Source organism: Kryptolebias marmoratus, linkage group LG1 (assembly GCF_001649575.2).
Source record: "Kryptolebias marmoratus isolate JLee-2015 linkage group LG1, ASM164957v2, whole genome shotgun sequence".
Classification (NCBI taxonomy): domain Eukaryota; kingdom Metazoa; phylum Chordata; class Actinopteri; order Cyprinodontiformes; family Rivulidae; genus Kryptolebias; species Kryptolebias marmoratus.
Window position 1 is genome coordinate 17,266,821 of NC_051430.1, and position 22,635 is coordinate 17,289,455.

The 22,635-nt window shown below is 39.1% G+C and overlaps 1 protein-coding gene across 1 annotated transcript in view; it reads right to left on the reverse strand.

Moving 5' to 3' along the window:
* Window positions 1-512: 512 nt before the first annotated feature.
* Window positions 513-22,635, reverse strand: part of sv2ca (synaptic vesicle glycoprotein 2Ca) — a 30,297-nt gene continuing 8,174 nt past the window's right edge. Inside the window, exons 3-13 of the mRNA XM_017413587.3 lie at window positions 14,620-14,800; window positions 13,325-13,476; window positions 8,913-9,046; window positions 8,460-8,549; window positions 6,491-6,601; window positions 6,306-6,394; window positions 5,932-6,096; window positions 5,606-5,739; window positions 4,487-4,693; window positions 4,221-4,380; window positions 513-3,839 (exon numbers count right to left, since the gene is read on the reverse strand). Of these exons, the coding sequence (XP_017269076.1) occupies window positions 3,656-3,839; window positions 4,221-4,380; window positions 4,487-4,693; window positions 5,606-5,739; window positions 5,932-6,096; window positions 6,306-6,394; window positions 6,491-6,601; window positions 8,460-8,549; window positions 8,913-9,046; window positions 13,325-13,476; window positions 14,620-14,800 (1,607 nt within the window). The 3' untranslated portion in view covers window positions 513-3,655. The remainder of the gene's footprint in view (window positions 3,840-4,220; window positions 4,381-4,486; window positions 4,694-5,605; window positions 5,740-5,931; window positions 6,097-6,305; window positions 6,395-6,490; window positions 6,602-8,459; window positions 8,550-8,912; window positions 9,047-13,324; window positions 13,477-14,619; window positions 14,801-22,635) is intronic.

A 22,635-nucleotide genomic window follows, 5' to 3' on the forward strand; every position in this document is an offset into this window, starting at 1 on the left:
ATAGTTTCAGTCAGTAGATGGGAGCATTACTCAGTTTTGTGAGGTACCCAAGAACAGAACTAGATCTGTGAGGTTCCCTGCCGTTCTCACCTGGCAGCTAAATCACATACAACACTTAACAAATTTGATCTGAAAGCTTCAGCAAAACCTATAAATATCAATATATTTTACTGTAAAGCTTTTCTACAGGCATCTTATGAGCTACAACTTTTATTTATCTCCAATAAAAACAGATTTATTCCACCTGTAAAAACTATCACCTGCAAAAGCAAATCAGCAACCAGACAGAAGAAAACGTGCTTTTACTATTTGTTTTCTTCAAAACTGTGACCTCTGCTTTAAAAAAATGACAAATATTTGGGAAACCTCTATCGGTGAGTTCAGTTATGTAATTTTTAGGATAAGCATGATGATTTTTTTTTTTTTATTAAAAAGGCGTTAAAAAGTTAAAGTTGTGGGAAAAAAAAGCCCAGAATAACATGGTAGAGAACATAACTTTTATTACACTGCATATGCTGAAAAGCAGATCAGTCTGCAAGTTTCTGTATCTCTGATGTCGTCACACACAGGGCGCCTGCCAGCAAATGTTTCTTCACATACCGTCACACGTTCGGACTCCAGAAAACACAAGTCAGTCATTCTTTGACCTGCAGGCCCTTTCACAGAAACATTTACAACTTTAGGTCATTCACAAACGTTCGACCACATCCAGAAAATGGATCAACAGAACCTACGAGAGTGATACATTCACTTTTTTTTTTTTTTTCCTCAACGAAAATCTAAATATTGCCGACGCTTTCTGCGGGAGGAAATATACAGGAAGAACACAAAGTTAAGCACAAAGTAATTGAAGTTTTCTGACACACATGCAAGTTTGTGCACACACACACATAAACAGTAGCAGGTGAAAGCAAAGGACACACACAAGGATGCACAACAGAGATACGGTACAGATGAAATGATCACTCAGACAGTCCAGGAGACGTGGGAACACCTCCTTCACATTTAACCGAAAGGTTCACCCACGTTAGCTGCGATATTTACACAGTATTTACATTTATGTGTCCATATGGAGACTCACACACACATACAATACTTTCCTCTATTGCACAAACACAGACGCACAAAAACACAGTACATGAAACACCTCAAACATTACAGGTAATAATTATCCTCTCTGATACAAGCCATCAGCTCAAACTGCCTCCAGGTTGGTAACAAACCCAGAACCAGGCAGGACTCTCGTGATCATGATACAGACAGCAGTCAGCAGGGCTGGGCGTTATAAGGGCTTGTATTTTATTTAGAATCTGTACGCAACGTTGGTTCAAAAATATTAAACCAAAGGGTCAAAAAACATCTGCAGAGGAGTAGCACCACACACTTCACACGGCGTCTGTTTCAAACAGATTCTACAAAATGCAGGAGAAGCTCATGGTCCTGGAAATGAATGCACACATGTAAAGTTTTGTTGTTTTTGTTTTGTTTGTTTGTTTGTTTTAAGCAGAGTAAACCAGCTGCAGCAGAATCACAGACACCACAAATACAGGGGATTGCAGGGAAATACAGGGAAACAGAAAAATACAGTCTGCTGGCACAAAGGAAACCAGACTGAGAGATAAGGAATTGTCATAATTTACTGCATGTAGCCTAAAAATCAATCAAATTAAACATTTGCAGATAATACAGAGCAACGAAAGGAACAACACGACCCTTTTACGAATATTTATAATTTTATCACTGCTACTTTGTGTTAAAAAAGTGAGCAGAAACATCTCCCAAAAGTCATAAAGTGACTCCTAAAAGTCATATATTGAAGATGAAATTCTGACAAAAGCATTAGCCAAAACTATTCTGGCTTCACAATCACAAATGTAACACATAAACATAGATCAGTGATCACCAACTATTGGCCCGTGGGCCAGCTGTGGCCCATAGAGGGTCTACTTCCGGCCCATAGGATGGGGAAGAGAAAGCAGGGGCAGGTGGTGTTCATATTCATTAAAGCTTCATTTAAAGCTCTTGGAATGTGGCGTATTTTTTGTCATTGGCAATGAACAAAAGATTTACCTTTATATTTTCTACAAATAGTATTAAGACTGGGTACATTAAAAAAAAACAACTGAGACACAAATACTCAACCAGTCAGAATCCCTCTGTGCAACTATGTCTCATTTTTAAGAAGAACTACCTTTGAATCTCGCAAGAAAGGTAACATGTTAAAAATGATTAACCTTGAATATGTTACATTAAGTAAAACATCCCTAAACAAGCCAGTTAGTCCTAATTCATCAATTTATTTGTTTACTTTATTTTGTTTATTTACATCAAAATCTGTCCCCATGAGTAAAAAACTTTAGGCCCTTTGTAAATTTTGTTTGTGACCCTTGACCTAGGTACTTCAAGATAAAATGGTTATGTTTTTTTTTTTAACAGAAAACACCTCACTTGTAAAAATCTTTAAAAATTAAAAACTATTTGACAAAAAAAAAGAAAACATTTACACAAAAAATATTGAATCCACAAGCAATGACCAACATATTTCACACATAATAAAATAATTCTTTTGTATTTGTTATATTAGTATATTTTTATAATTATTTCCTGTTAAACTTCTGCCTGTTCCTTGTAACCTTTGGACAACACGTGACTATGGACAGACTTGCTCCAATCAAGGAGAGGCACATTAAGAAAGGCCATTTGACTATTTTTTTTTTTAAAGGAAGCAGCATGAAGAGCCATTCTGCTACAAGCAGTTTTCTACACAGAGCTAAAGGAGGAGAGCTCATCACAGAGACGTTTGACACCGAAGAGGAAGAAAAAATATTTACATGTGGACAAAGAGAGCAACTTATCGCTCGAACTGTCATTCTAGGAAATAAGGAGCCTCAAATTCAACATCACGCACAGTTAATGGTACAATAAATACTTTTTTTTCCCTTCTTTTTACAATATGGCCTTTTCAGTTCAAGTTTGGGCGGCTGATGCAAAGGGCTTGGTCCCATATAAACTATCAACTTTGAAAGGTTAAAGATGTCTGAGAAAATGCCACGTAACAAACTACAGAGTTATGCAAGTGCGGGGCTGAAAAACGTGAGTGTTTACACGTGTAGTTTTACCTAATCCTTTCATTTTCGCTGCTGTTTGTTTCTGCGTGGCGACTTTCTGCATGAACGTCTCGCGCTCTGTCTGTGGGGCTCGTGGGGAAACCAGCTGTCAGGGAGTCCGCTCTGTCTGATCGTGTATTCCCTGCGTTGTCACACAGCAGGCTGGCTGTGCTCATTACAGCTTGTTTTTCCACTTTTCTCCCCATCTGGCTCGTCTTAATAAGACTGTATCAATATTAAAAGCCTCCACCACGCCGTGTTTTCCACGTAAGGTTATGACTCGAGCAGAAGTGGTGCAATCGGAGAAATTATTTATTATTATTATTATTTATTGTGACAACTTCTACATTTAATATTGTAGGTTTCTGTGTGATTAAAGCCAAACTTATTCTATAAAACCTGATTGCCACCTGTTTCTCATGAAGTATGTTGATGATAATTGGTGTTAAGGTATGAATGAACCAAGCCATTTGCACTCCTGACTACTCTAAAGCTCTCCGGAGCGTCCTCTAGGATTAGCTGGAGTTATCTGTGATAGTCACAGTGTGTTACATGAGGACGTTGGCCCGGGTGTCAGGTAACCTCAGACCCACCAGGCCTCCTCCGACGAGCACCGACGAGGCCATGAGAATAGGGACAGCCTTGGTGATGCCAACAAGAGAGCCAAAAATCAGGTTCCCCATGACTGCGGCCAGCTTACACAAAGCATTGCAGAACCCAAAGCCTGTCCCCCTGGAGAGATACACATCAGCAATAAAAAAAAGAGAAAATGTAAACAAAATCTGAGAGAATTAAAGACCTAGTATGCCTTGAAGGACTACAAATTACCTGCCACATTTTATGCTAGAGCTAACTAAGATCATCAAACGTTCGATATCTGTAAATTTGACTGAGTTATGTGTTGTGTTTGCTAAAGTAGATTAGCTGCAGAATTGGATTGACTCAAATGTTAATAAGTTGTAGATGTACATCCAAGCATTGCTTTCTGGGGGTTTATTTAAAATCCAGCATGAGCAGAAACATAACAGCCCTTTCACTCTCGGCGGCGGTTGATAAATATGTCGTTATTGATTGTATTACAAAATATATATCCTGGAAAAGATGTCCCTTTACCTCCGGACGGTAGGGAAAGACTCTGTCGTGACCACATCCAGGGAGTTCCAGGCAGAAATGCTCAGACCGTTGTAAAGGCACAACATGAAAATCATCATGGACTCACTGGTGCCGAACCACAAGAAGAAACAGCTGATGCCTGATAGAATCATGGAGCCACCTGATGGACGTGCACATGCAAAGCCACTGTTATCACTATTTTATCCCCAATAATTAAATAACCAAAATCAATTCAAATGTAACTGTAATCCATTTTTCTTTCTCACCCAACATGGAAAGGCGCCCAATCTTGTCCATGAGAAGTGCTGACACGATGTTGCCAGGGAGAACAGCCAATGTGCCGAGGAAGTTGATGAAGTAAACCCAGTAGGCACTGTAGTCGTCATCAAATGTCATCTGGCATCCTGTCTTGTTGTGGGTGAAAGTGCTGTTAATCACCTCTGTGCCTTCAATCAACTTAGAGTCATCGATATCTGCAGAGAGAACGGGAAAAAAGAAACAAAAGATTAGATTTGATGACGTGAAAAGCAGGAAAGCCTAATCTTAAAAGTCCTTTTTCCAGCAAAAGCAAATGAAAACAGAATGAATTGTCTTAAATAACACACTAAATGGTGCTACGTTGTTGTACATGCATTATGCAATTTGGCATTGTCTTGTTAAAAGAAAGTGTCCTGAAAATACATAATCTGGATGCCAGGTTTTGCCTTAAAGCTGACACAACTGGCAAAGCAGGAGCTCTCCAGGAAGCCGATGATTATGCTGCTGGTCCCCTTCAGCTGCTTGGATTTGCACCGAGGGATGCAGTTGTCTCTCAGAGACATGCACTGGAGCTGGAGGAGGAGAGTCCGGCAAGACTTTCTTAACAATTTAGACAAGAACTGTCAGAGAGGCATCTCCTCTGGACCTCCTCAGAATCAGGCAGAACAACAGGACTCTGGAACTTGGAATCGTCTCTGGTAAGTACTTACGCATGGAGACTGTGGAGGCTCAGACCTGAGTGGCTGACAAGAGGCAAGAAGGTCCCAAGTCAGCCCCAGGCAGAGAGTCACAAGGAGAGATTGGAAAGGCCTGCAAACTCTACTTTAGCCCAGTAGCTATTTTGACACTTAAAGCTAAGACAAAAACATAAAGTAGCCTGAGTCTTGGCACTAAAGCCTTTTCAAACAGGCTATAGGCAAAAAGTATATATATATATATATATATATATATATATATATATATATATATATATATATATATTGGATGGCATCACCATTTCTACTTTGAACGCCACTTGCACACAACTTGGGCCAGTTGCAAAGCATTCCAATTGTATAAAACACAAACAAACAAACAAAAAAGACAGGGCTGACTAATTTTTATATTCCTAAGTTTTAATTTCTTACCTGTGTTAAAGAAGAATGAATCAATAAAAGTACAGTTTCGGAAGAAGGAGCCCACTGACGTTACATCATCAAAGTAACAATTACGAAACGTTGAGTCAACGAAGGTGACTGACTTTAGCTTCATATTGATGAATCTGAGGGAGAACCATAATGTTGGGATCAATTCATTTACTATACAGAGTCCAACATTTGCCTCAATATTGCATAATGCACTAAAACAGTATGGTCATATTCAAATGAAAAGACAGTGTGATTTTAGGCTACAGAGGTATTATTTTTCTCAGATTTTGCATGTAGTGTGTCCTGTGGGTGAGTAAGCATCTTACTGGTCATGGATGAAGACACCATTTTTGTGAATCTGGTTCTCCAGAGTGAAGTTAAAGGTGAAGCCTTCAATTCGCTCATTGTTGTGGATCTTCACTTTGGAGGCATATTCATCTGCCTGAAGGTGTTTAATGACATCAGGGAACCAGACAGACAGACCATAATACCTGTAATCACACAATTATAACAAAGGTGTGACAAAACAAAAGCCAGATAGACAAGCAGACACAATGCAAACCAGTTGTTTCTCTTTATTTTTCTCCTTCTTCCTACTCTACTCATCTGCTCCTCATCATTCATCTCTACTCCCATTATCTGAGCAAAGACCGTTGTCTGGTTTGTCCATGAGACAAATGACATCAGAGGAAAAACTCACCCGAATGACAGCGTTAACCACACTATGGCCAGTCGCATCATGTTTTCTTGCATAGGGTAGCTGAAACACTTCATAAGGTTCAGATAGATCTTAAAAAGAAAAGAAAGAAAGAGAAAGGTTACTTATAATTTAAATTTCAAGATAAGGGATACAAAATGATGATCATGAAAAGGACAAATATTTACCCCGTGTATTTCAGCCTTTATCCGAAAGAAAACCTTCGAAACAGGGTTTCCAGATTCTGATTCCATTTCAACCAGTTCATCCAGCTGCCTGGGGATTTTGATCCTGTTTATCTGTTAGATTAAATATTAGAAAATATCTTATTTTTTACAGAACCAGAGTCCAGTCTTTACTTGTACTTTGCTTTTTTCTAAACAATATTCACATGCATCTCAGTCTCCTGATAAAATGGGCCAAGGTTACATTGGTTCACAACAGAAAATGTTGCAACTCAACGAAATAAAAAGCTCTGTAGTTGTACAATGACAGCATCTTCTAACATGTAGATTTTGGCACTGTTCATTAGACACCAGGATATTAAATGTATATCAAGTGAATATTATCATAAATTAAAGGTTGTTCGTCTTGACATTGACTCTTGTGTTCCTTACTTGTTCCTTCACCGGGAAAACTCATAAAGCAAAATCTGAAGGTATTTAAAAGCCTTACTGTCTGGACAAACTCAAAAGCAAGACATGTCAACATCAATTTGTAAATTTATTTATCAGTGACATCAGCCACACAGAACAAAGTATGGAGAAAAAGGCAAAAATCTTTATCCAGGGTGGACTAATGGCTACTCAAACAATAGTTTTCCAGGCTTTTAAAACAAACTTTTCTAAAAAACAACATACCAATGTGAAATAACTGTACATTAGTTCATTTTAAACATTGTTATCCATGTTAGTATGCACGTGTATGTGTGCTGCATAGACTGTGCATATCCTGTCATTGGTGCCAAGGCTGCAAGTGGATCAATCTGCCTGATCAGCACGTCTAATCAGTCCAAAAGTTTATTTAACTCCCATCAGATTGATACATTTGCAGCCTCAGCACTGTTGGCATATAATAAGTTTTACTTAGCACACATATATTCACATAGCAACACAAACATTCTTTGGATACGAAAATAGCCACAAACTAAACAAATGTTAAGGGTAGATGTTTAGAATTAGCTGATGTAATGTCGGTATGTCGTTTTGAAAATGAGTTGTTTTATAAGACTGAAAATCTATTTAAAAAAACAGCCCTTGTTCGGCTAATAGCCTATCCTGGATGAAGACTTTTGCCTCTTCCTTCGTTCTCCATGCTCTATGACTGATATCACAGCTGATAAGGTACTAAGTATTGATAATTACTTGACAGAACATTGCTTCAATGACCAGACTATCCCTCTGAGGTAACAAAACATCAAGTGAGGATTCAGATTGTAAATGAACAGGTTTATTCTGTAGAGATTATGTGCAGGCTGTCACTGTAATGCGTAAACTCAGGTTGTCACATTTCTACTTAGCTATTTCACTCAAATGGTCATGGTCATAGAGATAAAGTTTGGGCTAAGATTATTGTACACCATAAGGTTCAGCTGGTATAAAATACATTATTAATGCATTATTCTCTAAATGCTGCTTATGAATTATGAATCATGGGTCTGTGACCCTTAAAATGTCAGAAGGATTTTTCTCTACACACAACAACTGTGTAAAGATACGTTGCTATCTTGTAATTTCTGACTTTAAACGGTACATTTTGGCCAAATGTACTCATTATAATTCATTGTTGAGTTTGTGTTGTGGCATTACCCACATTAAAGACTTTTCACCTGTTCTAGCATTACAGTATACACTAACAGCAACATAAAATAAAAATGTAAAAAAACTAATATACAGAGTATGCTGCACAGTCTACGTTTATTCCAAGAAACATGTCTTTACTAAGCAGCTTTTCCAAAATGCAGCTCACGCAGCAAATAAGTCTGAATGACACAAAACTGCGTTCAGACCCATCGTAACTCAGACATGATCCTGCATGGTTAAAAAAAAAAAAAAAAATTCAACCTGTCCCAGTGGTGGCAGCATATAAGCCTCTTTGCTTCCTTAAGCTTTAAGAAACCCCAGCCACGACTGTGGAAGCTCAGAAACAAACACTCACGGTGAAGACTTTCTCCGGCTGCCCACGTGCTCTCATGTTGGTGTCGTGGATCTGTTTGAGGATCATCCAGGCTTCATCGTGCTTCCCCACCTGACAGGAAGGAAGGGAAATGTGGAGACAGCAAAGAATGAAAGACAGTCTCGCCGCAACAAACTGCAGTACATGAATATGGTCCTTTGATTTCTCCATGATGGGAGTCACGACTGTGGTGACTCATTTTACTTCAAAGGGTAATTACTCTCCAGCAGCACAACCTACTGTCACAGATATCCACCCTTGTGTTCTTCCGAACACAGAGGAAAGCCTGTTTCAATAGTTTTGTGCAACTCGCTCTGTTTTGGCCTCATCAAACAGCTGCTGGAGAATAGACGCTGAATTTAAAATCACTGCAACATGAGATGTTATTGTTGTAAATGTGATTGATGCAGCAGGTTTGATCCGAAGGCTTCTTACCTCAAGGTAGTATCTGGGGCTTTCTGGCATGAAGGTAAGTGCCACCACAGCACACACACATGGCAGGGCACAAACGACGACAAAAACCCTCCAGCTGTGAAACTGGTACGCTGAGCCCATACTGAAGCTCCAACCTGTACATTGTTCAAAACAGTAACAATCAGGTCATTCAAAATACAAGTAAAGTTTTTGTCATCGTTGCATCTTCTTTATGTTGTGTTTTTATTTTTGTTTTTGTGTTTTCTGACATTTTGCAAGATCCCTGTTACAAGAAAATTCCTTTTTTATGACTGTTTTTATTACGGTCGTGTTTCCTGTCGAGTTCCTGGTTTCCGTTCTTCATTTTCTGAAATGTTGTTGTTATACATTCACACAAGCTTTTTAAATGATGGCACAATATCTCTATTTGTTGAGAATGAAGCGCTGTTTCAAGGACTCTGCTTAATTATCCAAAAGCCAACAAATACATGCCTTTTTATGTTTACAAATGCTGCTCATTGGTATTTCACCCATGTCTTTCTTGTAACTAAAACTTGTTAAAAGCTGATAACCTGCACAGTAAAAATGACTGAAATAATCCATAAATATTTTTAACATATATAAAATTTGACTAAATCACATCACACAATGTACCTGACAGACTCATTTTTAACATGTTTTCAGTGCACAAATTAAATAAAGCAGGTGGCTTTTTTAGCTTGCAAAACTTAATATGAATGTTTCATAAATCTTGAACTTGTGCCTTGAAAAGCCTAAAACTAAATAGTATCACATGTAATGTGGACACTATTATTCTGTATCTTTACAAAAAGGTGGGCTGAAATTTGAACTGAACGTTCAAGCACTCTCTCTTCAAGTAGTAAGTGGGAATCTCATAGTGCTAATAAAAAGGCCAGCAAATTAAAGGCGGCATTTAAATGGGAACTCTCAGTCTGAGCTGGCTGATGTATGAGCTCTGAGATGAATGGCTCTGCAGAGGAAGCAGAGAAAAGTACACAGGGACAGGTTAATTGAATGTGTAGGGAAAGAATTGAGTGTTTCCTGCTAAGTTAAATCTTGTTGCACCTGATCTCAGCCCACAGGCAGTCTTTCGGACTCATTAATCATTGTAGCATGCACGCATGCTCACACGTATTGTAAAAGCACACAGGCTCGCACATAAAAAAGAACGTGTAGCTTTATCCGCAGCAAGTGGGAAAACAGCACAGACATAAATAATAAGGATAACTGCATACACATTACTCTGACACAGCATAATGCTGTGTCACACACTCTCACCCACAAAAACACAAGCAATTACACAAACATGTAAAATTATGAGCAGAAAAAAGCTGCAAACGATATAAAAACACTTTAAATGAGTGATTCTTTCTTTGTTGCAAAGGTAAAAGGCTGACACTAAGTGTGAGAATATTTTGAAAGTAACAATTTTGACTCAGACAAGTATATGCATGACTCCTGTTTTATTTTGTTTTTTAAAAAAACAGGTTTTTAATTTTTTTTTGTTGCACTCAATGTGCTGAAACATATTTTTTTCGATGACATCTACAAAGAAGCCTAAAAGGCAACTAATAAAAGGATGAAATTACACGTGTATAATCCACCATTAACGCTGACGTCTGTGTGAGCTCTCAGTGGCTTCACTTTTCAAAATTTTTGCACAGGATGCACCAAACCGGGCTGTCACGCTCGTCGTGACCTCCCACGTCTCTCCACAGATCGTGCCTCATGGAGCTACCGCTCCAAAGGGAATATAGCACCATTATCCATCAACGTGCGTGGGAGGGGAGCCACAGGGTTGGGAGGGGGTTAATGCTAATGGTTTTGCCAGGAAAAGGCTGTTTTGGAATTAATCTTACAGCATATAAAATCCAGCTTTGATAGCTGCTAAAAACAGCTTTTATCAGGGGTCATGGGCATTTGGTATAAGTGATGTGAATACAACCCAAAAGAGACAAAAAAATCTGCATGCGGGGAAAAAAACAACACTGGGAGCACTGTAATTATGGTTATTACATTCACTTATATCTCTCTTTTATTAACAATCACATGGAATATGGGAGAGAATACAAATCTCCTCAGACAGTTTAGTCAGAACTTTTTTCCACTCTCGTTGCTCACAGATCTGTCACAGACAGGAGACTTTTCTGCTGGAAGTGAGCTCTCACTCGCAGGAGGCAGGCTGTGAGGCCAAAAATAGGATGTGAAAATCTTGCTGTTTTCTTTACATTTTTTTAAGAATAGCAGATGATGTTCCTTGTGTTGGCATTAACTCCCCATGTGTCTGTGAGTATCCCTGCAAAGCCAGGAGGAAAGCAACATAACCTAAACGCAAACTTTTTGACATTGATGTTCCTTCATTATCTAACCTGCTGATCTTCTGGGTGTTCACAAAAAGCCCAGAGACAAATCTGTGGACACTGGCATTCTCTTCTAGAATTAGGTTAAAGGACTTCATGTCAAAGAATGAACTAACAGGCAACTCTTACAAGTGCAAAGGCAGCTAAAACCTGGTTTCAGTATAAAAGCTAAGGGTTTGCATAGAGGTGGTGGTTAAAGATTAGGTTTAAAGGCAATAAGGAAAGCATTTTGTCAAAGGAGTGTCCCTATGAGGAGACAGAATTTAACATTTATGTGATGTGGGCAGACACCAGCTCCCCGTGACCCAGAAAGGAGAGGCGGGTAAAAGAAAATGGATTGATGGATGGATGTGACGTGGGCTAGCAGCAGGTGTTTGAAGCTCTCTAGAAGCCAGATGCCCACCTCATCTGTGGCAGATAAAATGGGGAGTAAAGGACATCCACAGCTTTCCAGTCAATAGTTAGGTTTATGTTCAGAGGGACTCTGAGATTTACAGAAGGAATGAGACAGAATAGCAATGATAAAAAATAAAAAATGCAGGGAGTTGTTCAGGAGTGAATTTCTTAAATGTACTATGACTTCCTGCCATGGAGGGTTAGTGTTTTCTACGTAGCACAAGAAATCTCATTAGTGGAATTATGCACATAATTGACTAAGCTCATGGATGAGTAGGTCAGCCCCCACAGGCTGAGAAAGATGGACAGACAACCAGACAAATGGATGGACTGATGGACTGGTGGACAAACGGATATAGGAAAAAGACCAACCCACTGACTAGAAATAAAACCACTGAGATGTTTCTCAGAGCACACCCTGACAACCTGCATCAGCACAGACTTTACCACATTACACCAACTACTGATTTATGAGCTGTCATTTCGTAGCCTTGAACTCGGCGTGTAGCTTTTACCATCTTAGCCTTTGCCGAGGCAGAAGTGACCATATTGGGGCAAGAGGTTCAGCTCACAAATCAGAAGAAACAAATCTTGATATAAACAATAAAAATAAGATGTCAAACAAATGAAACAAATTGACTGGTGAGCATTGCAGTTTTTATGCAAGACATGTAGGCCCCTCACATAGAGATAAAAGCAGAGTTGTAGTGCGTGACTGAACAGAGAGCACAGTCAGGAGACCACTATCTTTTCAATATGACATCAATAGATCTGACAGCATGGTGTCCTCTTAAAGACACGTAAAGTTCTGGTTGTAGAAGGTTTTGCAAGTCCTTTGTCTGTGTGTTTCTGTTCATCCTTAAAAGATCTATACCGCGTACGGCACCTCGAAGAAAATGGGTCTTTAAGTAAAACTCTGTTAGGGTGCCCCTTCATGTGTGAGCGTGTGCATGTGTGTGTTAACTTAAACGACCTCCTCGAGTGTCAGCTTTTATTCCTTTCAATTTTCCTTGAGGAAGACCTGTACGTGTCTGCAGCAGCACTAGTAAAACATCATCCACGCAGGTTAAAGCACTGCGTACACACACACACAGTTCCTCTCTAACTGACGTCACAGGTTGGCTAAAGCACGGTTTGGTTATAAATCACCTCTAGATGTAGCTTTGTCCTATTAGAGCAAGGAGAAAAATCTAATTATGCTTGATCAAGAAGAACACTCTGCAGAGACAGAGAGGGGAGGTAATAAAAGGAAGGACAGAAAGCAAGGAGGGTATTAAACAGGAGGGGGGGAGGAACCAGTAGAGGGAATGTTCTGCAGATTCAAAGCCAGAGAAGAAATGAAAATGATGCACAAAGAGATGAGGGAACAAGACAATTCCTCAGTGAGCACCACCTAAATGGCAGACTTACACAGCTAAGACCTCTACAACAGAAAATACTTTAATTATTTTTGGCCCTGAGGGAAACCTTTGAAAAGGAGACTTACATCATGTGTGTTAAAGTATTTCTCACTTTAAACCCTAACCCAAGCAAAAAATGCTTTTCTCCATCTGGTTACTTGCAAATTTTTAAAAAGTCAAAATGCTAGTTTTTCTATACCGTCTTTTTGATCCCCTTCAGGGCCCCCATCCAAGCCAGGTGAACCTGGGAACTCACCATAATGTGGTATGATGGCCCAGGCCATAGCTGATGCATAGATCTCTCCAATCATCCAGAACATGCAGAGCCAGCTGAGGTGTTCTCCTCTTTTCTCTCTAGACAACACCTCTGCGAAGAAGGAGAAAACAATGGGCACAGCGCCTCCTATCCTGCAAAAAAACAAAGATACAGAAATTCAGAAGGACTGACGCAGATACCCCTTCAGTCATGACCTGGAATGTAACCATTATTATCCTTTGGTTTCATGTCAGTAAGGACACCTTTACACGTTTAGAATTCAACAATCACAACATTAAAAAAATCATGTTCTTATTAGGTTTAATTTAGTTAAGTACAACTTCATCTAAAAAGAAATAGCAAATGTTGCTATGTTGCTATGGATGGATGGATGGATGGATGGATGGATGGATGGATGGATGGATGGATGGATGGATGGATGGATGGATGGATGGATGGATGGATGGATGGATGGATGGATGGATGGATGGATGGATGGATGGATGGATGGATGGATGGATGGATGGATGGATGGATGGATGCTGCCGTTTGATGTAAAAAAATGACAGTGATTGTGAGTGAGCAGAAGAAGTAAAAGAAGACAAAAAATAAAAAGAAGAAAGAAAAGCACCACAAAGTATATTTCCTCTGACTCATAATTCAAAAGAAATAGAAAAGGAAAAAAGATCTGTTTCCTCACGATTCAGGGACGATTCGGGTCATTCTGGCAGCTTAGACAACCTTTTCAATTACTCTGAGTGTCTCTGGAGAGAATGATGTAGGTGCAATTACTGAATTAGCTTTTAAAGGAACCGTAACACTGCCAAAAATGACAACAACAAAAAAAAATCCCTCTCTCTGCCAAAGTGTTTATGTTGTAGGAAGAGGACCCATGCTATTTCTGATTATTTTTCTTTTTCACACAACATATTAAAGCTATTTTTATAAGATTACCATCAGCTAAAATCAGCTCATGGTTTTAGCTGCCATGAAAATAATTACATTTGGTTAGATAACATCATAGATAAATACTGTAGCAAACTCAATGGGTAAACAGTAAAGAGCAGCAAATGTAATCAAGGAAGTAATCCTATTTTTAAACTAATTATTTGCTTGAGCTCGACTAACTAAAGTAATGCACCAACATACATTCAACTCATTAATATCTCAGAGATAAAGTCTTTCAGTCTGATTGAGGACATTCTGCTGATAACTGATGCTAAAGTAGATTTAGAAGCAGGACTCTAGGCCTTTTTTACAGGATTCCTCCTTGACCTCCACTTTATCAGACTTACCCAAAGCCTGCGGCGAAACGGCAGAGAAGGAACAAGCCGTATCCCTGGACAAAAGACGACAGGAAGGCGAAGAAGCCATTTGTGGACATGCAAATAAGGAGGCACTGTCTGCGGCCCACTTTGTCAGACATCCCTCCCCAGAAGAAAGCTCCAACCATCATTCCCAAGTAAACAATGCTGCCTGGAAGGAAGACACACAACCCTGATTAGTTTTTGACAAAGATTTATCAGATTCTAGCTAAACTTTACCCCCCAAAAAAATCATTGCTGGTAGTTTGGACAGATGGATTCACGGATTTCGTTTATTTACTTCTTAAATCACAACTTAGCTGTCTTATTTAGGAGAATATGAACTTAGTGACGACCCCAACTAAACTTGGGGTCTTCCTCAGCTGGACAGTTGTCTTTGCTGAACATTCATATCTACATGCCAGCAAAGCTAAGCAATGACGAAACAACATTCAGACAAAGACTTGATGAAATGATGGGAGCTATTAATCAGGCTAACTCTGTGCTGGTGGAGGTGAAAACTGGTAGAATTCCTGTCAAAATATTAACTAACTAGCGTCATAGCCACAGGAAATGGCAGCTAATAAGACATCTGTAGGTAACACCTTGAGCCATGCAGTGAGTTTTTTTATTTCCTCAGGTTTGCACTCCTTGATTCAGGACTTCTGCAGGCTTTGTCTGTGTTCTAAAAATGATTTGGAAAAGGTAACTAAAGACCTTTAGAATAAAGTGAATTAGTAATTTTCTGTAACGCCAACACATATGAGATGCACTCTGTTCACATTTACTCATTCTGTCATAAAGGTGAGTAAATAAAGACTGTTTTAGTTCAGGATTCTATAAAAAGCTTGTGTTATTTCTCAGCAGACATTTTTTTAGTTATTTTTTGTTCTTTTGGACCAAAAAAATAAAAAGCTAATTTAAAGTGAGAATGAACTTCCCCTTTTAATTCAACCAGAAGACCCTAGTTAAAACATCACTCTACCAGTGACTAAAATACAGTGTGAAAAATACAGAAAACAGGCTTTGAGCAGTGACTAAATAAAAGTGAACCGTAATGCAGGTTGACTTTACAAAAGGGCCCTCTGGTCTCTTTTAATCCTGCTCGTCACAAATGGGATCAATGCTCCAACAAAACAGCATTGATTTCTTTCACTGATCATCCTGATTGTGCCCCGAGGAGAGGAGGCTATTACTGCTTCAGTCTATGTTCTATCTGATAGTGTGCCACCGGAGGCTTTCATGGGCATGTGATGACTGCTGCAGAAATGCAACTCCAGCTAGATATTTCTCTGGTCCTAAATGCTTCTGTTCCAGACAAAAACACAACTGTTTACACAGAAAATTCTGCTTTGCTTACAAAAGTGCCCAACTGCATTCAAAAACTTCATCAGAAATCTGGTTTAAAACAGTTGTTTGTACTCAAAATGCCATTCAACGGGAAAGAAGAAAAAAGATGCAAACCTAACCTGAGTGATACAGCATGACTCAGCCGTAAGGACACTTTATTCACACTATTAAAATTATTTTTAGAAAGCTGCACTCCTCTGTCTTTCTGCAACCAGACATTCCTTTTCTGCTGTGAGCCGACACCTGTTTGACGATCTTGCCGCAGGGTTCTTAACTCAGCTGTCTGCAAAAAATGTGACCACTCTCAGGTGACTCACTTATGAGGTCCCATAAATTCAATTCTAAGTGTAATGGTCTTCTTCAGTGTTTGCACAATTTACATTTGCTCCATTAGCGAGGGGCTATAAATGCAGAGTGAAACATCCACTGGCCTCCAGTTTTTATGCTACCTTCAAACACCTGTTCTCATTTTATATGATTAGGTATTTATTCAATCAATAAAACCTTCTTTATAAAGAAACCCTGGACTCTTGCTACTTTATTACCCTTACATAAAAAAACCAAAACAGTTAACAGTACATCCCTCAGAGGACACTCAGTTACATAATGAATTTATCGATGTTCTGTCCGAGTAGCTCCACAGTGTGTCAGCATGATGTCAGCAGATCTGACTCCAGCAAAGTGGAGAATAGTGCACCATAGTGGAATATAACACAAAGAAATAACACATGCAATCATTAGTGCTATGCAGTTTGTGTGGAATTGATCTTCCATGTTAACTTTGTATGGAGAGTCATTTTATCCTATCTGTTCCATTTTCTTTTTTATCTTTTCCTACTTGTTTCTGACTCAGACACCCTCTATCCTTATCTGCATTTGTAAGCAACGTTTTTTTTGTACTTGTGTCGTATTTCAAATCTCTTGCCATAAGAAGCGCTTAGAAAGTATTATTAACTACACATTCAAACTTCAAAATAAAATGCACAGAATCGTTCCACCTGCTGTTGTAAGCCAGAGAGATGGATCTAAATTTAGAGCTGTAGACCCATGCAGATTATGAGCACCATCGGAGGATGACAGTGTATCAGGAGACATCTCAGGCAGAGGGAAAAGAGTTTTCCTCCACGACACAGTGTTGAGCTCTAAAACAATCACAGGGACACCCTAAAGATGTGAGAAAATGCAGAACCGCTCTGTTGGGCTGCAATTGTGTGACAGAACTCATTGAATTTATTACACAAATTTAAATACTCAGACAAACTTGTTTCGGAGCAGCACAACTGGTCAATATAAACCTAGATTCAGAATGACGAAGTGAAAAGTCATTGCTACAGGATCAAGCACACATGCAAGCAAATGAAGCATTTATGTTAGTGCCAATGGACGTAAGTACTAATAAAGTGCAATAAAATGGGTGTCAGAAGTGAAAAAGGGGTAATAAGACAGAGCTCTAGGTAGGAGATGAGACAAACAAAGGAAAGAAAAGGGAGAGGGACCCTTGTGCCATGTTTTCTGCTTTGTTACGTACAAAGGACCCCTCTACCCTACCCGAGAGATGTGGAAGCACTGAGCTGCAGCGTGACCTCTCCTTTGATTTCATGCGTTGATGCTTCACACTCACAGTGGTGCAAAATGTAAGCATCACACAAAACACCCATCCTGTCTCATTTATATAGACGATGCTCTCATGCAGCTGGTGCACCCCATGGCGACTTCTCAGTACCTATTTCTTTTTCTCTCGAACTATCTGTTATACATCACGTTCTGCCCTTTTACCTCATTGCCTCACCCCTTATGCCCTAACCTTTCAGTCTTTCCTTTTCCTCTCATTCTTGCTTTCCAATTTCTTGCTTCACTTCCCATTTCTCTTCTCATTTCGGCCTCTTTTACACCACTGTTCATCTCACTTCTCCCCTGTGCTTCCCTCACAGTATTTCCTTTAGTTTCCACTCTTCTTCTATCAACAGCCCCTTTACGCTGAGCAGCATGTAATCGTATTTGTGCTACATTGTGCCTGCTTGATCGGATTCATGCCTGTGCCACCTCCGCAATAAAAAGAGATTGAAGCGTTTGGCCATATTTAAGTCATGCCAGTGGGGGCAGGATTTCTAAACTTAGCAGAAAAAAAAACTAAATTTGTGTTTGGTTTATAATTTTTTTGTTGTAAAAATACTTGTTGGCAATAATTTTTTTTCTGTTGGATAGCCTGTTTATTTCCCCTTAAATGGAGCCACATTTGTTAGGAAAATTAGTTCAGCATATGGTTTGCATGTTTAAAAAACTTGCAGAATATTCTCTGCTAATGCCAAACAACTTATTCTGCTGTCTTATTCTGAAGTCTAAAGAAACAAGACAAACTGTCAATTTAAGAATTTATTAATTTAAAAAACAGGTGGCTGTGGTAGCTTGGTGGTCAGTGCTGCCATCTTGTAATCCTGAGGCTACAGGTTCAAGTACAGCTTGTGTCAGTAAGGGCATCTGGTGTGAAACATTTTGGCAACCCCTGCAGAGGGAGCAGCCAAAGAAAAACAACATTTATTTAACAAACGGGGGCCTTAGTAGCATGTGGAAGAACCATACACAGCAACAATAAACTGGCACCTCTTCCTCATGCTGCTCACCAGCTCAGTCACACACTGCTGTGAAATGGCATCCCATTCTTCAAGCAGCATTTGTCACAATGTGGTTGTGTTGGTCACTCTGAAACAAACAGCACACCCAACCTGATCCCACAGGTGCTCAATAGGATCGAGGTCAGAACTGAAGGCAAACTATTCAATTCTCTCCATTCCCAAATTGTGGAGGTAGTCTCTGATAAACCTCGCTCTGCGGGGGTGAGCGTTGTCATCTTGGAGGACAGAGTTTGGTCCCAAACTGTGGAGATGTGGGATTGCCACTGGTTTTTCACAGGTGGGGTACAAAAGCTCAAAACAAGATTCAGCAGGATAATAAGCCGTTTGGCATTGGTAGACAAAAATTTGGCCTATGAAAAAGTTTTTCATAGGCACAACCCACATACTCAGTTCTGTCGCTCAACCCACAAATGCATTTTATTTGCAAATATGGCTTCATTTAAGGGGAAATAAACAGGCTTTTCAAAAGTTTAAGCTTTATTGCCAAGAAGTATTGTAACAGCAAAGAAATAATTGACCAAACACAAATTTCCTTACTTCTTGTACCAAGTTTATGTGAAAATTAGTAATTGTACAGCTTAAAGGGCATGATTTTGAAAGAAAAATCACTCAGCATCCACAACAATAAACCTCCATTATTCAATAAAGACAGTTGTGAAAAGGAAGCTGTTAGACATGGCTTGTTGCTGATATTCTTAGTGACAGCAGGTTTCATTCAGACATGCACTGAAACGTTCACACATTCAGTCCACTTCACTTGTGGGCTCTCAGTTCAAATTTAAAACTAGAGAGTTTGCTTTTTCTGTGTAAAAATTCCCAGCTCAGTGCTCTGTTCAAGAAGTGTGTGTGTGTGTGTGTGTGATCTTTGCAGTGACGCTGCCATCTTACTGCAGTTTAGCCATGCTCTGCTACTCCTGGTCCACGCAGCCCCACACACACACACACACACACAGCATGTCAGCTGAGTCAAACATGACTGGGAGAAAGAGAGGAAATGATAGAAAAAAATACAAAAAGTGAAAGTTATAGTCAGGGAGCTCGAGAGAAAACAAAAGAGGACATTATAGGAGACACTGATGTTTGTGATAAAAAAGAAAAGGATGTGAAGAAGGGGTACAACAGAAGGATGTGGATATTAAAGAAAAATGAGTAGGAAAAGATTGTTGAAAAAAAAACAAACGGAGATGAGGTGCGTTACATCAGAGAACAGATAGCGTATGAGAACAAATAAGTAATGATAGGGTGATGCATTCCTTTTGTCTGTGTGTTTGAGATAATAGCTCCGTCTTTCTCTCACTAAATACTACCAGTCTCCACCTCGGCGCTTCAGTCCACCCACACCCTCCCTCAGCATTACACCTCTTTGTCTCTCTACTTCTGCTCTCATGTATCGCTCCTTAAATTCATCTCCTCTACTTCCTACCATCATTCTGGTTACTTAAACATTTAAAGTATTTAAACAGGACATGACACTAATGAATAATAACGAATAACACTCCTGCCTTCATTCTGATAACCTCGGAGGTTCAATAGGATTAGGATATTTGAATCAGATTGCATTCAGTAATCAAATCACTCCTTAGCCAAGCTATTTAGAGGCTGTTTAGGCTCTTGTGTTTGTCATACTCCATCCCCCCCTTTACATTTGGCTCAGTCTGTGCTCCTATATGTGGCTTTTTTGTGGTTAATGAGGCTGCGGAACGATTCCAGCACAGTAAGAAGCAACTAAACACTTACAGTACTTTTTAAATTATTTAACATAACTGTTTCAAATGTGGTAAAGGGTTTGTTCAGTGAGCTAGTTCATTTGTGCCGTCCTTTTAACTTTTGATTTGGAAGTATTTGCCTTTTGGCTGACTGGATATCTCTTGGATATCTCTCCCTGTAGTTCCTTGCATGGATCATTTACTTTAACTGCTAACCCTATAGACAGCCATGTTGCTGCTGGCATCCACTTCTTTCCATCTGCCATGGTAACGTGCACGCAAGAAAGCAGGTTATTCAGAAAAATGAGGCGGCATGCCAAATGTGAGAACATGTTTTCACTTATTATTAGCCAACATATATGGTACATGAAATAAATGTGACCTTAATTTGGAAGCATTTTAGCACATATTTTGTCACGAGAGTGTATGGACTTTTTTAACTATAAATAAAGCATCACATGGCATAGTGATAAATTCAATATGTCAGATATTGAGCTAAAATTAGCTTATCTTGTCATGATCTTGGGCTTTTTGTGTGTGCTTTATTTCTGTTGTTTGTTATCAGTTCAGTCTTGATTTTCCTTGTGTTTTTATTTGGATATTTTCTTGTTTTCAGCATGTTTACCCTTCCCTCCCCTGCTTCATGAATCATTGTTCCCCTCAGTCTTCCTTGCTATCAGGTAATCATTCAACACCTGTTCATCTGCTCCTCACCTGCACACACTCAGTAATCACCCCTCCCTGCAGCGTTATGCTTCTAGTTCACCTTCAATCATTATTCCATCATACTGTTTACTCCAGTTATGCTCCTTGTTCTTCTTCCTCTATGGTTTGTTGCTCCTAATTTTGTTCCTGCAGTTTCTGTGTTGGTTATTTTGCTTCCCTGACAGCTTGTTATTTTTAAAAACATTTTCAGTTTACTCAATTATCTGCCTCCTAGTCTGCATCTTGGATCTTATTCACCACTACATCCAGACATGCTGTGTCTGTAGAATGCATTATTAGAAAGAAGAAAAAAAAGATGTAAAATTGTCCGTATAAAAACATTAAAATCTAATTTACAACTAGAGAATTAATTTTCCTTGAAAATGTAATGTGATTGCCGAGTGCTGAAAGACTTTGCTGAAATTTGCTGCAGAAGCTGAAACAGAGTTGTCAAAGCTAAAAGAAGCAGAACACAAGCTAAAACTAGCTAAAACAACACAAAATATGCAGAGCTTGATTGCAAAAAATCTACAGAAAAATATAAAACAGGAAAACAACAGTGTATATGCTCAATCACCTCTCACACAATAACAGAATAGGATGGAACAAAGGCCACAATAGTACGTCAAAACGCACAAGTATTTATTTGCAACTGAAGTCCATCAGCTAATGTGAGCATGCTATAATCAGATAGTTTTAATTTTATGATATCAGTTCATCTCTCAAGAAGAAATATCTATTCAGTGTCTGGTGTCCAATCTGCCCTTATAATTATTGGGGGGGTTAAACACTTTCTGTGGTTGTATTTTTCAATCATTAAGTCGGTAATTTGAATATCTGATCAATCATTTTGAAGAATATAAATCCAGGTAATGAAACAGTAAACACAAATATGACAGCATATTTATCCAAGCAATCACTAGGGGAGTACCAGAAGAACTGAAAGGCCTGGATTTGTTTTTGGTTTAGCACTTTTTTGTGCCTTTTTTGCACACTGCTAAAAAACATTTCTTCAAAGCTGCACCATCCAGCATCTCCAAACGCTGCTAAAACACCCAAATGTGATATTGCAGCAAAGCCCCAAGTACTTTGACTAAAACTAAACATCGGTCCACATAATTAAGAGCACACTTGTCCATATTTCCACTAAAATATATTTGTAGAACCCACACAAGATGAGAATGTCTTATAATTTAGGACCTATTCAGCTTGAATTAGTTTAAATGAGTGAAAATTAGATTGCACTGAGTTCATCTACAAATGTGCAGTTGTTTATTTTCACACTTAAAGCCGATAAAATGTTGCCACAGATCTTTTAACATTTCAGTCTGACTGTATCTCCATTGTAATAAAACATAATTAATCCGGTGAACCATGAATGGATACCAACAAGGTCACAGTAATCACACAGAAACACTCACAGCCACTGTGAACACCTCAACAAGGAGGAGCCTCAGGGCAATCAGAAAGATAAAGATGAAGAGAAAGGGGGAGAACTGGAGATGAAAAGAGAGGGGCTTTAAATGGAAGGTGAAAGGGAGCGACAGAAGATGTCGTCGAGAGAGCACGAATGCCTGCAAGACTTTGCTCGCCGAGAGAGGATGAAAGATATT